The sequence below is a fragment of the Orcinus orca genome, chromosome 2 (assembly GCF_937001465.1).
Source record: "Orcinus orca chromosome 2, mOrcOrc1.1, whole genome shotgun sequence".
Lineage (NCBI taxonomy): Eukaryota > Metazoa > Chordata > Mammalia > Artiodactyla > Delphinidae > Orcinus > Orcinus orca.
Window position 1 is genome coordinate 94619053 of NC_064560.1, and position 15115 is coordinate 94634167.

A 15115-nucleotide genomic window follows, 5' to 3' on the forward strand; every position below is an offset into this window, starting at 1 on the left:
GCTGAAGATGGCTGGCAGGCAGAGGACGACTCTCAAAACCTGAGAGCTCTTTGGAGATGACATTGATGATAATGCTTGAAGAGCCTACTTATTCTGAATAAATCTGCCCATCAATTGTGTGATAGAGGAGAAGGATGAGGAGCTCAGAACTTGGTTTTAGCTTATCCCAAGCCTTAGGCTGCAGGACACTTAAGCTTTTGGGGGCCTCAGCTTCCACAAATGTAAGCCTTGTAAGGGCAGAGATTTTTGTTGTTTTGTTCACTGCTGTATCCCTAACCCCTGAAAGAATGTCTGGAATAGTAGGCACTCAGTAAATAATTGTTTGAATGATGAATGAATGAATCTGTCAAATGAGGAGTTTAGATGAAATCAGATATTTGTTTAAAATAGAGATTTTTGGGCTTCCCTGGTGGCGCAATGGTTGAGAGTCTGCCTGCCAATGCAGGGGACACAGGTTCGAGCCCTGGTCTGGGACGATCCCACATGCCGCAGAGCAACTAGGCCCGTGAGCCACAACTACTGAGCCTGCACGTCTGGAGCCTGTGCTAGTGAGAGGCCCGTGCACCGCGATGAAGACTGGCCCCCGCTTGCCACAACTAGAGAAAGCCCTCGCACAGAAACGAAGACCCAACACAGCCAAAAAAATTAACTAATTAATTAATAAGGAATAAACTAATACTGTAATTTCAAGATGTTTCCCTCTATCCACCTCCCCTTTAAAAAATATAGATAGATTTTTATTTAACCTTCCAAGAAAAGTAAATTTTAAACTTTTCTTCCTACTTGTTTTTTCTATTTCCACAAAGAGCCATCCTGCCTTGTTTGGCAGCCAGAGTAGGGCTGGATTGTCTGCTCAAAGGGAAGGGTTTGAAAAAACACAGCAGGATCTTGCTGCAAAGCAAGTTCAGGAGATTGTATTAGTTCTCCTCCATCATGATGGGATTTTTCAGGGAAAGTTTGCTTTGCTGGTCGACTGACCAGCATACTGAATTGAATTGAGTATCATTTGGTTCCTAGATACAGTACTAGAGCCCAAACATGGTGGCCAGAGAACTGCATTTAAACTCACCTATATTGAATCTGTCTGGTATTTTAATACCAGGTGCTTAAGATCAATTTCTTTGAACATTAATTTACCCAGCTAGAGAACTGTAATTCAGTCATGAGTTTGGGTAGAATAAATGTTCCTAAAAGCTAGATCCACTCAAAAGGATCCCAACGGGTTAGTCTTTTCTGTCATTTTACCCTTGGTATTTGTCCTTTCCCAGTTCCAAAGATGGTCAATCTTGCCATGACTCAGGTTCCTCTTAAAGAATTCTGCATTACCATTCATCAGGAAGACGATGAAAACTCTACTAGTTCTTCCTATTTCTACCCGGCAAAGCTTCCCTTGCATTCGCTGATCAAATTCGATCAGGAAGTAAGTCCTGCCACTATCCAGATAGCTCATATTAAAGTGCAGTACTGTCGAAGGTCTTATGCAGTGTGTTTGTTCGACACACAACAAAATATATATAAATTTATATTTATTTATATATATATATATATATATATATATATATAGCATATTGCATTGATTAGCACGTGCATGCAGCAATACACTTCCTTTCAGAACCTCTAGCTTGTGACAATCCTTACTCAGGTAGATGCTACACAAATATATACTACTGTGGTTCAGCAGTTTTGATAGTTTCTCTTTTCTCCCATAGACCCCTTTTATTTGGTAGATTTTCTGTGGGCATTTGAAGAAGGGGTACTTGACCTAAAAGGTTAGGGAGAACAGATCTGTTTTGAGGTTGGAAAGAGTCATATTGGCCATCGAGAATTATTAAATTCTACCAGACATGGTATCCTACCCCTGATAATATTGAATCCTCAAATATTACTTATTTTTATAGGACCAGCATATGTTTAAGGGAAAGAATGTCATATTGAGTTCTGAAGAAGATATGTCCCAATAAAAGAGTAGTTCAGATTTATTCTGTTTGTGTCTAGGCTCCAAGGGATTAGATTTAAGTCCAGTAGCCTTAAAAAAAAAAAAAAAAAAAAAGCTGATGAATTTTCCATTCCCTTCCTTTTACAGAGTACTTCTTTGTTTTCAGCGAGGTTCAGAGTTTGCTAGTTTAAGGAGCAGATGAGTTTGCTCAGCGATCACTTGCCTACTTCTGACCCGTGTGTGATTTCCTGACTTGCTGCCTGCTGTCTAGCAGGAGCTCAGGTGTGGAGATTGCACACTCACCCTGCCCCGCTCCAGCACAGAGCTCAGTGCAGAATGAGCTGTCCCTCCTCATTTCTGGGACCTTAATTCCAAGGGGGATATTGCAACAAGCAAGTGCAAAACGGAAGTGCAGTCCTTTTCTTAGCTTCTCCCACTCTGTGACCTAGTCTTTGCTGCTCACCTCTGCTCCTAATTCTCTATTCCATATTAAAAGTTTTCTTCCTCTGTCTGTATGCATTGTTCAGTATTTTGTATATCAGCATATACCCTGTATTCTGAGGCACCTCCTTGTAGGAGGTGATTCCAAAGTAATCTTACCTAGATAAATCATCATTCCATAGGGGAGGTGTCTTATGCCATTTTGAGTAAGAATAGGGCAAGATTTGAGTAGAGAATTTCAAACCTCTAGGATGGTTCCTGCGATTTTTTTTTCAGAGCTTCGCAGAATTGATGCTGCTGTCTCTGTGGGCCTATATAGTATTGGGCTTGGAAATAATCCTTCCAGGTTCTTATCAGTGATTTTCAAATATCGCTGATATTTGATCAAGTTTGTAGAAAACAGGAACTCACTATTGGTACACCTGACAGATTGCACGTAACAGTCCCTGTCTGGCAGAGGAAAATTGGTTCTATTTCATGAGCTTAATGGAGGAGTTTTTGATTTTGTTAAAGTATACACTTTAATAACTTTACCAACTTTTTTTCATTTCACACCTGAGGTCTAACACATAATATAGTGTACTTAATATACTATATTAAAATTTTGTTTAATCTTGGAAGTGTGGTAAGACAGAATGTAGTCAAGTGTATTTATTACTAACCTTTTGGTACTATTCAGTCTCTATTCTTGTTAATTACAGTTGAGGACTGTAATTATATAAGGAGGCCTAGAAGACTGACATGAGAGGCCAAAATGTTCTGTATAGATGGCAACTTTTAAAATATTTTAAGAGCCATGAAGTAAAATGGATAAAATCCATTTTATAGATGCAATCAACATTAATTTTTCAAAATAACTTTACATAAAGAGTAGGATTTGGTGATCTGTTTGTTACAACAGGAGGAAGATATTTGCCTGCCTTCTGCTTCAGAAAAGTAGCTTTATCTCCAATAAAAATTTGAGAGAATTTTCAAGCCATAGATGGAACTGGTTATCTGAGGTGTTTTCAGACTGTATTTTCTTGCCCTCCTGTTAGTGTCGTTCTCTGTCTGACTGTGAATCGCTGCCAAATGATTGCTGGGAGAGACTTGCTTCCTCTGCCCTAGGCACATGTGGTGGTTTTGACTTTTTACACTAGGCTTCTATGTTTTCCCTTAACTATTTTTTGTAGCTTTGCCTTTGATTTATGTTCTGCTAGGTTGCCGCTTTTTTGATTTCCACATTCACCTACTAGATAGTAAACTAAGCATTTCCACGCAGGTGATGCAATCACAGCTGAAGATTTTAAAGCATTATCCCAAGGAATTCCCACTACTTGAGATTCCTGCTCCTGCCTTTGGGGATTTACACACTCCATTTGGACCTTTGCCTTTCAAGTAATGCAGAGAGATTGGTTTTGTTGAATGACTCTTCTACCCATGGACGCTCCTGATTGCTTTTTAGATAGACATGTTGCATGAATGATTTTTAAGAATGAAGGGTTTACATGCCGATCTCCTCTGCTGGTTTGCTTGGTATAACTGGCTCCTGTGCTGATTATGCCTAATCATAACCTCTGTGTATACAGCATTGCCTAGAGTACCTTTCAGGAACAGGTAGACTAGCAGAATTCTGTAGTTGTGAACATTCCTTGGTTTCATTTAGTTTCTAGGCACTCAGTTGCTTTCTAAAACTGGCAGATGAACACTTCTGCTACATCAACCTCTAGATACCAGTCCAGGCCCTTAAATTCCAGAAAAGAAGAGCCATAGAGTTTAGTATTATGGTGAAAGTAGTTCCCAAAGTAATAAACCAACAACCCCAGGTTCAGGTCTGTCCCTTGGTTTTGTTGCTTTCAGTGGATACAGAAGGCGTTGGAGAGCAGTAGAATGGTGCCATGTGTTCTTCACTTGTCACAGTGCAAGCATTTATGAAGCAATCTGGAATGCTAGCATTGTTTTTCTTTCCTCAAAAGATAAATAGAACATTGCATTGAGGATGGAGATGGAGTGTAACTTCTGGGCCTTTGAAAAAATGTCTTGCTATTTTCATTTAGACAAAAATGTTAATTATTCCAACAAATTACCTATTTAGCTAGAATTAATATAAACAAATACACAGCCCAGGGAATCAGACAGTAGCATCAAATCAGACTTCTGACATGTATTTCAGTAAAAATAGAAATAATAGCTGATCCAGCTGTCCAGGGTTTTGTTAAGCTTAAAAGCATATGAGTGTTTTACATACGTTTCATCTGCCCTAAAAACAAATGCAAAACAGAGAGCGTTCATGAGAGAAGTAATTGCACTGAACATGTATCATGGAACTCAAAACGGCAGCAAATGACTTATAAATGTCTGGATATTTTTTAAGCATTTAAATTTTTTGAGAACAGACAATTCTATGTAGTAGTTTAGGAGCTTAAACAGTCTACTTAAATATTACAAAAAACTCCTAAAGTCCTAGAGAGAACTGAAGAGGCTATCACTAATAGATATTAGTTATGGATATTACTCATAATATTAGAAGAACAGATATATTCTCAAATCTCCAGTAGTGAGAATAAATGAGATTAAGTGCTCTGAGATATGGATGTTGGTTTATAAAATAGTTATGATTATGTTATAAACCACAGTCTTGTGGAAAACGAAATTTTTTGAACTTCTAAACTGAACTTCTCGGCAGAATTAATTGGGGTGGGGAGATATTTTGAGTAGCTTTGATTCTCTCAAATGTGACAGTATAAAACTAAACTCCTCTTTTGTAAGAGTATATAGCAAGCAAGTTAATACAGTTGCCTTCTTACAGAATATGCTCATTCCCTGAGGAATATCAGAAAACGTGGCCAGGATCTTTTATAGTGCTGTTACCCATGTCACCTCATATTCCATTACTTAAAGAAGATAAGTAAGTTGTAGCTGGTGTACAATGCTTTTTTTGAATGGGAAAAGCCTTTCTGATGATTTATAGATGAGCTTTAAACAACTCTTGTCAATGAGTTACAGAAGGGGGTGAGTGAAATGGAGCCTCAAATTACTACTACTTCGGTCTTCCTTTTCTTTTTTATAGAATACAACATTTATAGCTGTGAACATTTCTAATATTTATAGCATCCTTACTGGTTTTCATGCAGAGCAGCAATATCACGTCCCAACCCCTGCTGCTGTTTATATCAGCAGCAGTTAAAATTTGACTTACTAATCCCTCATTGCTGCCTCTCCAACACCTCATTTTTCATTTTTGTAGAGCCTTAGGACTGTTACAGCTGAGCATCATGATGTTAACACCTCCTCAGCCATCTGGCACAGGGGAAGAGGCACCTAAACAGATTCTTCAGAACAAATATCACATAGGAGCAAGATCAGAATAGTGTGAGATCTAAAAAACAGGTAAAGAAGGAATGAAGAGAGCCTGAATGACAGCAAAGGTGAAAGCAGAACCCAACGAGGTTTTGAATTGCAAGCCCTCCTTTTGCTGGGAAAAGATCTGCCTTTTGCTTTATAGAAGAAAATAGTTTGTAGTAGTCTTATCTAAACTTTTTCTAATTCCAGACTAGAGGCTGTTAGCTAGAGGAATCTGAAAAACATTGTAGCCTTATTTCCCCCCATCTTTTCATATTCTTGACCTGTGAACCTGCTTTTGAAGAGATACTTTGTTCATCCTTTTAGATAAGAAAGCATATTCCAGCTACTGCTCATTTTATCGTAGTTGAAAGTCTTCTGGAAGTTTATGTTGAGGGTAGTGGGCTCCCTATTCAAGGAAAAGGCGTATTACCTTGATTCCTAATGCTGGGAATTTTCTATATTGACTACTGTCTATTTAGATAGATAGTTAATTAGTGAAATGACTTGTAAGTATGATTATTCCTTTGTCCAACAATCCTAACTTTCTAAATTGGGTCTGCTTAGTGGCTACTGAAATTTTACTAATATGGAAGCTGAAAGGTGATTCCAGCTTTTGATAGTTTTTATTTTTTTTAACCTCCTCTTTTGGTGATCATTGTTTTTCTGTGTCTAGGCAAGGATGGTATGCTAGAGACAATTACATGTTGGCTCATTAAGCTGAAATGAATGTAGCCAAGCTATCTTTTTCTCAGTGCTTTGCAGCAGTTGTTCAAAATCCAAAACAAAAACAAAACCCTTAGGGACACTAATGTACTTGATTTTGATATTGCTTGCTGTTGCTTCACCTTTCCTTCCGTATCTTGCTCTCATGCTTCCTAATGCCTGAGCAGACTGCATCGTCAGAGCGCCGAGGAGAGTGGGAAATCCAGCCCAGCCGGCAGACCAATACCTCGTACCTGACGTCTCACTTGGCTGCAGACCGCCATGGGGGATCAGTGCAGGTACTTACGGCCTTTATTGCCTTTTCATGGCCCTCCCAGCTTAGCTGGTAGAATGTTGGCTTGCTTCTGAAACCCAAGTTCCTTTAGAATGGAAACTTACAGCGAGGTTGAGCTGCTTTTATAGTGAACTGAATATCTCTGTGCTGATTTTCTACCTAGGTGGACTTGTAAGACTCACTTGTTGAGATGATTCTGGGTAGTTGTCATTGACTAAGAAATATCTATATGACTTCTGATACTGATTCCTGGTTAAACTAATCCTACAACCTTGATCCACTCATGATAGACCATAAAATAACGTCAAGGTAGAAGTCTGTTAGTGTCAAGTCTGGGAACTGCAAAGAAATATTTAAAATAAGTATTTTGGCGATAGAGGACTGCATATGTAGCTCATTCCATGATGATATATGCCCTAGTACGTAAGGTGAGATTGTTCATTGGTCCAACTCAACCGTTTATGAGTGGGAACCCAAGAAGTTGGGCTATTTCTTTTTTTCTCCCTAGAATAAGTGTGGTCTTAGAGAATTATTTCTGATTTCATTTGGACTGTTTTGAATCTCTATTCTCTCTTGTACTTAAGAACACCTTGCATCTCTTAATTTTTCATATATGTCACTATTTTAATAATCTTTACCTGAATATTTTTCTCATAGTGGTAAGTGACACCACCAGTTGGGGCACACAGGTGAACCCAGAGCTACCAAATGTAAATTCTTATAAAGGGATACGCAAGCCTTTTTCACATAGAAACACATCTTGATAGGCTGATTGTTTAGGATATGCCTTTACATGGAGTGACTCACTGAAGATTGTGTTATTCACAGGAAGTTAGGAGACAGTTTTGTCCTCTAAACCAAAAATGATCTCATAGGAACATCTCACAGGTAAAAATGATGGATTGAACACACCCACTTCTGAAACAGCACTAAAAAAATAAGGAGATTTTTTTTTTTAAGGTATAAATCCATATAAGAATGGAGAAAACAGGCTTCCCTGGTGGCGCAGTGGTTGAGAGTCCGCCTGCCGATGCAGGGGACACGGGTTCGTGCCCCGGTCCGGGAAGATCCCACATGCTGCGGAGCGGCTGGGCCCGTGAGCCATGGCCGCTGCGCCTGCGCGTCCGGAGCCTGTGCTCCGCAACAGGAGAGGCCGCAACAGTGAGAGGCCCGCGTACCGCAAAAAAAAAAAAAAGAAAAAAAGAAATTAATAGTGATTGCAGCAAAATAAATTGTCAGTATTCCAGATATACAAATAACGCTTACTTTTTAATTAAGTTATTCTAAAATAATAAATGGAAAAGTATAAAAATGATAGTTTCAAATACTAATAATTTGTTACATTCGTTAGGTTCTTTACAGTTTTTCAAATTGCTTTTTTTCCTAAACATCATTCTATTTAACTACCATAGTAATTACAAGGTAAATAGGACGAAGGTGGTTATCGGCCTAATCTTACAGAATTAAAAACCAGGGCTCAAAGAGAATGTTGATGGTAGAGCTAGGCCTGGAATCCAGCTCTTGGGTCACCTACATTAGGTTTTTGTTCCACTGTTCATCTAGGCAACTGTTCAGTGGTTTGACGAACTGTACCTTCAACCTGAAATAATTAAGTGGATGCTCTAGAGACCCAGATTAGTTGCCATTGATTCCCAAGTATATTCTAGGTTAGACAGCTGGTGGTAAGGTTACCATTTGTGCCTGATTTGTTTGAGACCAGATACTCATGGATACAGACAAGATGTCTAGTCTGTAAAATGGGGATAACCTCTTCTTCCTTAGATTGCTCAAGGACATTGCTTGTGGGTCAAGCAGCAACATAGTAAGGAGAAATTAGAGAGTATGAGACATGCAAAACACTATAAGCAAGTGCTGTGACCCAAAGTCACCAAGTAATTCACAGTGGTGATGCTTACTATTGCTTTGTTCACATCAGTAGAGGCCAAGACATTTTATTTAACATCTTGTCTAGTGTCTGAATTGTCTACTAAAAAACTTAACTGTGATTTCTCCTTTAGCCCTTGTGCTCACAGAATGAATTTACCATCATTATCACTAGTGTGCAGCCAGAATGTGCCCACAAGAAGCATATATAGGCTGAGGAAATTAACAGGACAACATTAGCATGACAGGCTGTGGTTTCTCCAGTCTGTAAACATTCTCTCCTCAATTTTTCATTTTGAAATTTTTAAATCTACAGCAAAGGGCTGGGGCGGTGGGGGGGGTGTGCAGTGAGCCTGTGTGTATCCTTAACCTAGATTAACAAATGATTGATTTTTGCCATATTTGCCTTAACTCGGGAGGGGTATGTTTTCTAAACTATTTGTAAGTACATTTTATCCCAAAATACTTCAGCCTGCATCTCCTAAGAATGAAGCCATTCTCTCATGTAACCAACAACACCATTGTCATATCTAAGAACATTAATAATTCCATAATAGCTAATGGACAGTCATATCACATTTCCCCCAGTTGTCTCCAAAATTAATTTTATAGTGTTCAGGATCTAATCAGGGTTCTTGCATTGTATTCGGTTGTTAGGCCTGTTGTCTTCTTCAATCTCTTAGTCTCTTAATCTTTTAAAATCTGTAACAGCCACCTCTGTGTTTAAAAAAAAAAAAGATTTTTGAGGCATGTCTTTTTTGAAGAATCCAGGCTTGCTGTCATACAGAATGTCCTGCATTTTGGATTTGTCTGTTTTTTTTCCATCATACTTAGATTCAGATAAAACTTTTTTTTTTTTGGCAAGAATACTATATAGATAATGTTATGTAGTATTCATCATATCATGTCAGGAGACAAATAAAGTTAGGTTGTTCCATTGATCAGAGATGCTAAATTTGATCACTAGCAGAAACTTGGGTCTCCCATGGGTTAAGTCCAAGTTTAATATTGTATGTTTCCTTGACTAACTGTACAGCATTGTTTTAATTTTTTTAAAGCTTGTATAATTAATAAGAGTAATAAATAGTTCTGGTTTAGAAATAATGGTGGGTATAGACTTCTGGTAAGTAGTATTCACCTTGTCTACCCTTTCCTCAAAGACTCCTTATACTAAACATTTCCTTCCACCTTCCTCTTTGTAAGTGTGCAGGAAATTTTTGCAAATTAACTGCTAATGAGGACCCCAGATCTAGAGGGAGATTAGAGTAAACATTTATGGAGGGAGAATAACAGTACTATGAACGTTTATTGAGCCATTACCGTGGACCATGGCACTGGGCTAAGCACTTTCTGTGGATGGTCTGCACAGTAACCCAGTTAGGTAAGCAGCATTGTTTGCCCGTTTTACAGATTAGGAAGCTCAGGCACAGAAAGAGTGAGATCTTGCCCAAGGACCCACAGCAAGTAAGTGGTGGAGCTAGGGCTCGGAGCCAGGGCTGAGTAAATCCAGAGCCCATTTCTCATCTGCTGCACTGTGCTGCCTCCATTACTGTGTACCAGCTGTTGTACCACACACTGTTTCATGCATTTTCTTGTATAATTCTCACATTAGTCTGCAAGCAGCAGTCTCATATAGATGAAAAGTTACTTACCCGAGGGCGTATGGTATCTGAACCATTTATCCTATTTTGTTGTTCTCTCCCATGTTTCAGCCTTTTAACAGCAGAGTAGTTTGTCCAGCGAGGTCCCTTTTCCCACTTCCCAGCACCCACATAAACAGGAATCATGTGCTGGAAATGAAAGCAGGTGACAGAAGCAGCTGCACAAGCAGGAGAAGCCTGATCGGTTCCACCTAACCAGATGACAGGAGTGAGAGCCTTCAGTTACAATTCGGGGACCGTCAGTGAGAAATGGGATGACAGTGAACCTGAAATAAAGGTTGTTGAAATAAGACTGGTCTTCCAAGGGAAAGTGTTTCCTTACTGTCTGCCGTCTCACCAGAGAGGATATGGCAGTCTTAATTGAGTAACTTCAAACCGATGGTCCAAAGCCATGAAGAAATTTCTGAAGGAAAGTGTGATTGCTTATAGTTTTTGATGCTCACTATTGATTTCCTTTTTAGAATTTTTTTTAACATCATCACTGAGTCTGTATATATTTATAGCATAATAAACTGAGAGGAATAGAATTAAAGACAGTAATATGACCAAAATTTTTTTACGATTTTTGTGAGGATTAAATTGATATACACACACACACACAACACAATGTAGCAGAGTTCCTAACACAGAGTAGGCATTCAGTATGAAAGTTATCATCATTATATAATTAAATCATTGAGTTTTGTGTTCTCACATGATACGGGTCTGGGAACATTCCCTAAGTTAGGACATTTAGCCCCCCAACCCAGGAAAACAAACATTCCAAACACTGCCTGGCTGTCACCTAAGCTAGAGACCAGATCTCCCTTAGTGACCCTCTGTGGCACTGGCAGGAGGCTCCGATTACCGCGGTGTCAGTCACACTCTGTCCTTCTGTTTCAGGTGGTTAGCTCAACCAATGGAGAGCTGAATGTCGATGACCCTACGGGAGCCCACTCCAATGCACCAATCACAGCTCACGCCGAGGTGGAGGTAGTGGAGGAAGCTAAGTACGTTCATCTTTCAAGGGGGCTCTTGAGTTATAGGTTGAAAAGCCTTTTCTCTGTCTCTTCCTCTCGTGTGCTGCTCATTTCAGACTGGATACCTCATGCTTGTGCCCACAGCTTTCTTCCTTTGACCATTTTATTTTTTGCATGGTACCTTAAGGCTGCTGCTGCCCTTCTTTAGCTGTGATTTCTGAGAAGACAGTCACATTTTTAGTCCACGTGGATGAAAAGACATAGTGAACTAAAAGAATCCTGGTATGAGAGCTATAGCAGATAGCAGTCCTGAGCCTCTTGGGGCCCTGGAGCCTCTTGCTCCCTAAGGGACACAGAGAGAAATCTACTTGTCTAAGCCATGGGCCATGCTGAACAGCATCTGATTTCTGGTTCTTGGCTAACCACTTTGCATCTATAGTCCTAGACAAGGGTCTCAGAACCCTTTTGTTCTCACTTAAATGATTCTGAATTCAGAGAGACTCAGATAAGTCAGTCAAGAAAAATAGTCTCTGCACCTGTTGAATGAAAGAGTCTTGGGATGGAGAGGAAATTACACTAATCCCAAGAGGGTGAAGAGGTTACCCCACTCCCTTTTCTGCTTCTCTTGCATGTTAATGTCTTGCCCTGCCCCTACCACCAGCCCCTTGGTGCTCTCTGCATGGTCTGTGTTTAAACTCTTAGAAAATGGGGTAGAAGGTGAAATAACGGCTGATTCTGCGGCAAAAGCAGCATTTCTATCACTTCTTTCCCTTTTTGCCCCACCCCAAATTCAGGTCCAGATTTAAACTCCAAGGCAACATGAGGTAGGGAGAGAGAAGTCCTTCACCAATCAGTAACTGCTGCCACACCTGACACGGATGACTTTTCTTATAAACCCTTTGAGAACATCCAGGCTATCCCAGTATCTTGTTTTCAGAAGCAGGCAACATATTTATAGTGATATTGTGCCTTAAGTGATCTCTTGAGCCCCCAACTAGCCTAAGTACAAACCAGAACATGCTTATGCCTCAGTAAAAGGTAGAGGCTAGTCAAGATCTGCGTTCTTCCAGATACAACTTTTCATGGTTGTCCCCCTGCCCACTCCTCTGCTCTGCTGCCCATCTATTAGATGAGCTCACTTTCCTTTCGAGAGGTCGTTTCCTTTAAAAGCCAGGACTTGAGGATTCCTACCCAGTAGATAAAAAGCAACCGAGGGTGACTTGGACTCTCTCTTGTTGAGTCCCTACTGACTGTAGGCAGCTTCAGATGCTCCTCTCCTGGTTAATGTAAGGCCCTAATACGTAAGGAGGACAAGGGAGTGGTGGGTCAATGCCAGGAGGAGACCATTTTTAGTAAAAGGAAACATGCTCCCTATTCTCAGGGGCTTTGGAAGTTTTAATGGTTCTCACAGTTTTTCAGTTTCCATGACAAAACTTCATTCTCCCAAATAAACAGTGTGGTACTCCTACCCTCTGAGTTCTCAACCTTGGCTGCACTTTGGAGTCTCCTGGGGCATGTTAGAAAATACAAATGCCTGAATCCTGGCTCCAGAGATTCTGGTTTAAGTTATCACGGATGTGGCCTGAGCATCAGGAGTTTTTAAAGTTCCGGTGATTCAAATATGTCGCTGAGGTTGGGAACCGCTGTACTGGGTCTGATGGCAATGTTTGTGGTCTGATCCAAACATTGTCTGGGCTTGAAAGATGGCTGCGCCCGTTCCCATCCCCACCTCACTCCCAATTCACCGTTGCGGCTATTACTTTGAAGGCCAAAAGTTGAGCTCTGGATTTCATACTATACTTTGAGTACCAGGATTGAATTGGGCTTTAGTCTTATAATATGCCCTATACAGAATTATCTTTGAACCCATTTATCTCATTTCATTTTGGTAAATGTGTACACTAATTGTGTATGTAAGTGTGGTGTTTGTGTTCTGTGTATAAGATAGGGGACCAGTCACACACACAGATTTCAATCTGGTGTGTTCTGTTCTGGTATAATCTAAATTCTAGATGTAAAGAGAATTTAAAGTCTCCCCATTTAGCAAAGACCACTGTGCCAGGTGTGAGCCTTCTGAAAGACGTGGAAACCAGAGGGGAGCAGTCGTATTTGACCAGTTGTCATCAAAAGCTCATGGCTTAGGACATTTTGCGTGGCATTTCCCCCAGTGGTTTCATGAGCTACCACTCCATCTTGTCCAGGGAACTGTCAGGGCACAGCCATGTGTTTTTCTTCTTGGCCCTTCTATGTATTGGTTGGGGGCGGGGGAGCCATGTGTCCATCCGCTTGATCACTTTCATGGGAAGAAGTCACAGCTAAGAGAAGCACAGGGCATCCCACACAGCTCCTCATTGCACACAGCTGTGATGCCATTTGTCCATGCAGCCTGCTTGTGGGAAAAAGGGGGCTGTTGCCTACATTAAGATTGAGCTAGAGTACTGGGGAAACTGTGGAAACCTTCACTTCCCAGCTTTTGATTTTGGGTTCCTCAGCCAGCTTGTTTCGTGTAAAGGAGGAGAGAAATAACAGGGTCCCGTTTTTTGTTCTGTAAACAAAATAAACATCTAACTTACCCTTTTCTCTAGATATAGGACACATGTACTTGTTTAAGGGTGATTGGAAGGGTAGTGAGGCAAGGCAAAGGTTTTTGGCTGACTTTTGTTATGGTAAGAACACAGGAATTTTTGGTTATCCACTGACTTTAGCTACAACTTAGCAAGTGTGGACCTCATTTTCTCTGAGAATTAACAAGAATGGGATTTAGGCCTTTTTCTGGCAGTTATACCTTAATCCAAGCAGTGACCCTCCTCGATAGTCACCTCCTAATAAGATAAAGTGTCTCTTAAGCTTGTTTTCCCCTCTAGAGAAAGAGCTAACTGCTGGCTGCATTGGTCAGGCATGTTGGTCTTATAGAAAGGCTAGGGACTTCTCTTTCCCTCAGAATATTTGGGAAGTTAGCTTAACAAATTGCACGGTAAGACTTCATGTGGGAACCAAAATGGTTTGGCCTTGGTTCCTGATTGAATTCTTACAGGCAGGATCATATGCTCTTTCTCCTGCTACCTTCCTGGAAGTTGCCCAGGAAAGCCCACTCTTGGGGCTCCCACCAACTCTTTCTGTTTTGCCTTAGCCCTCACTGAGATCCAGCTCCCACCTCGACGCTTCTATCAGGCACCTGCCCCCTCCACTTTAGTGTGGGGACCAAGTGGCCTGGGCCTACTCACCCTGCCTTGACAGAGGAAGAAACTAAACACAGACACATACTGCATGTTTGCATGGCTCACAGGGAGTCGCTTCCATCTCACCTCTGTGGACTAATATCTCTCTTTCTCTCTCTTCCTTTCTGTGTTTTTCTCTTTACACACTCTGTAGCTGCCTGAAAATGCTCAACCTGTGGTGAGTCCCTCTCTCCAGTCCACATGCTAGGGGAGCGGACCAGGCTAGGTTGGGATTGGCAAAGCCAAACAAAATGCCTTAGGAACACTCAATGGCTCCCGTATGCCACCTTGTGCCATACCCACCCAGACTGGGGAACTAGATCCACAAGGTGGGGATGGGCAGGCCTGTACCCAGCAGTTAATCTGTTCCTTTTTTCTTTCCAAACCCACCACATTGCAGCCTCCTCCGGTCAGAACAATATCCCACAGTATCCAAAATTGTCTCTTCATTTTTAGCTGAGTGAATTTTTTCTCAAATTAATACGGCTAGATATTATCAGGCAGAGAGGGACAGAGGTAAGAAGGCCAGATTACGGTACCAGTTGTATAATCAGAATCTAATTATTCCTCACAACTCCAAGGACAGTTGTTGCCAGATAATGTCACATTCTGTGGCTCGGTCTCTAACCTTAAAATTAGCAGCTTTGGAAAAATCTGTGACTTTTCTTTTTGGTTCAGCTGGTTCTTCCATCTGT

At 40.7% G+C, this 15115-nt stretch overlaps 1 protein-coding gene across 10 annotated transcripts in view; it reads left to right on the plus strand.

Moving 5' to 3' along the window:
- CSNK1G1 (casein kinase 1 gamma 1) overlaps window positions 1-15115 on the plus strand; it is a 144713-nt gene that overhangs the window by 120384 nt on the left and 9214 nt on the right. For 6 of the 10 annotated variants that reach the window (XM_049706194.1, XM_033437109.2, XM_033437112.2 and 3 more), the window contains 2 exons: window positions 6592-6702; window positions 11126-11232. In XM_049706194.1, coding sequence (XP_049562151.1) covers window positions 6592-6702; window positions 11126-11232 — 218 coding nt within the window. Of the gene's footprint in view, window positions 1-5603; window positions 6703-10294; window positions 11233-15115 lie in introns of those variants that run through there. The other 4 variants (XR_007475651.1, XR_007475652.1, XR_004485828.2 and 1 more) reach the window with 4 other exon arrangements.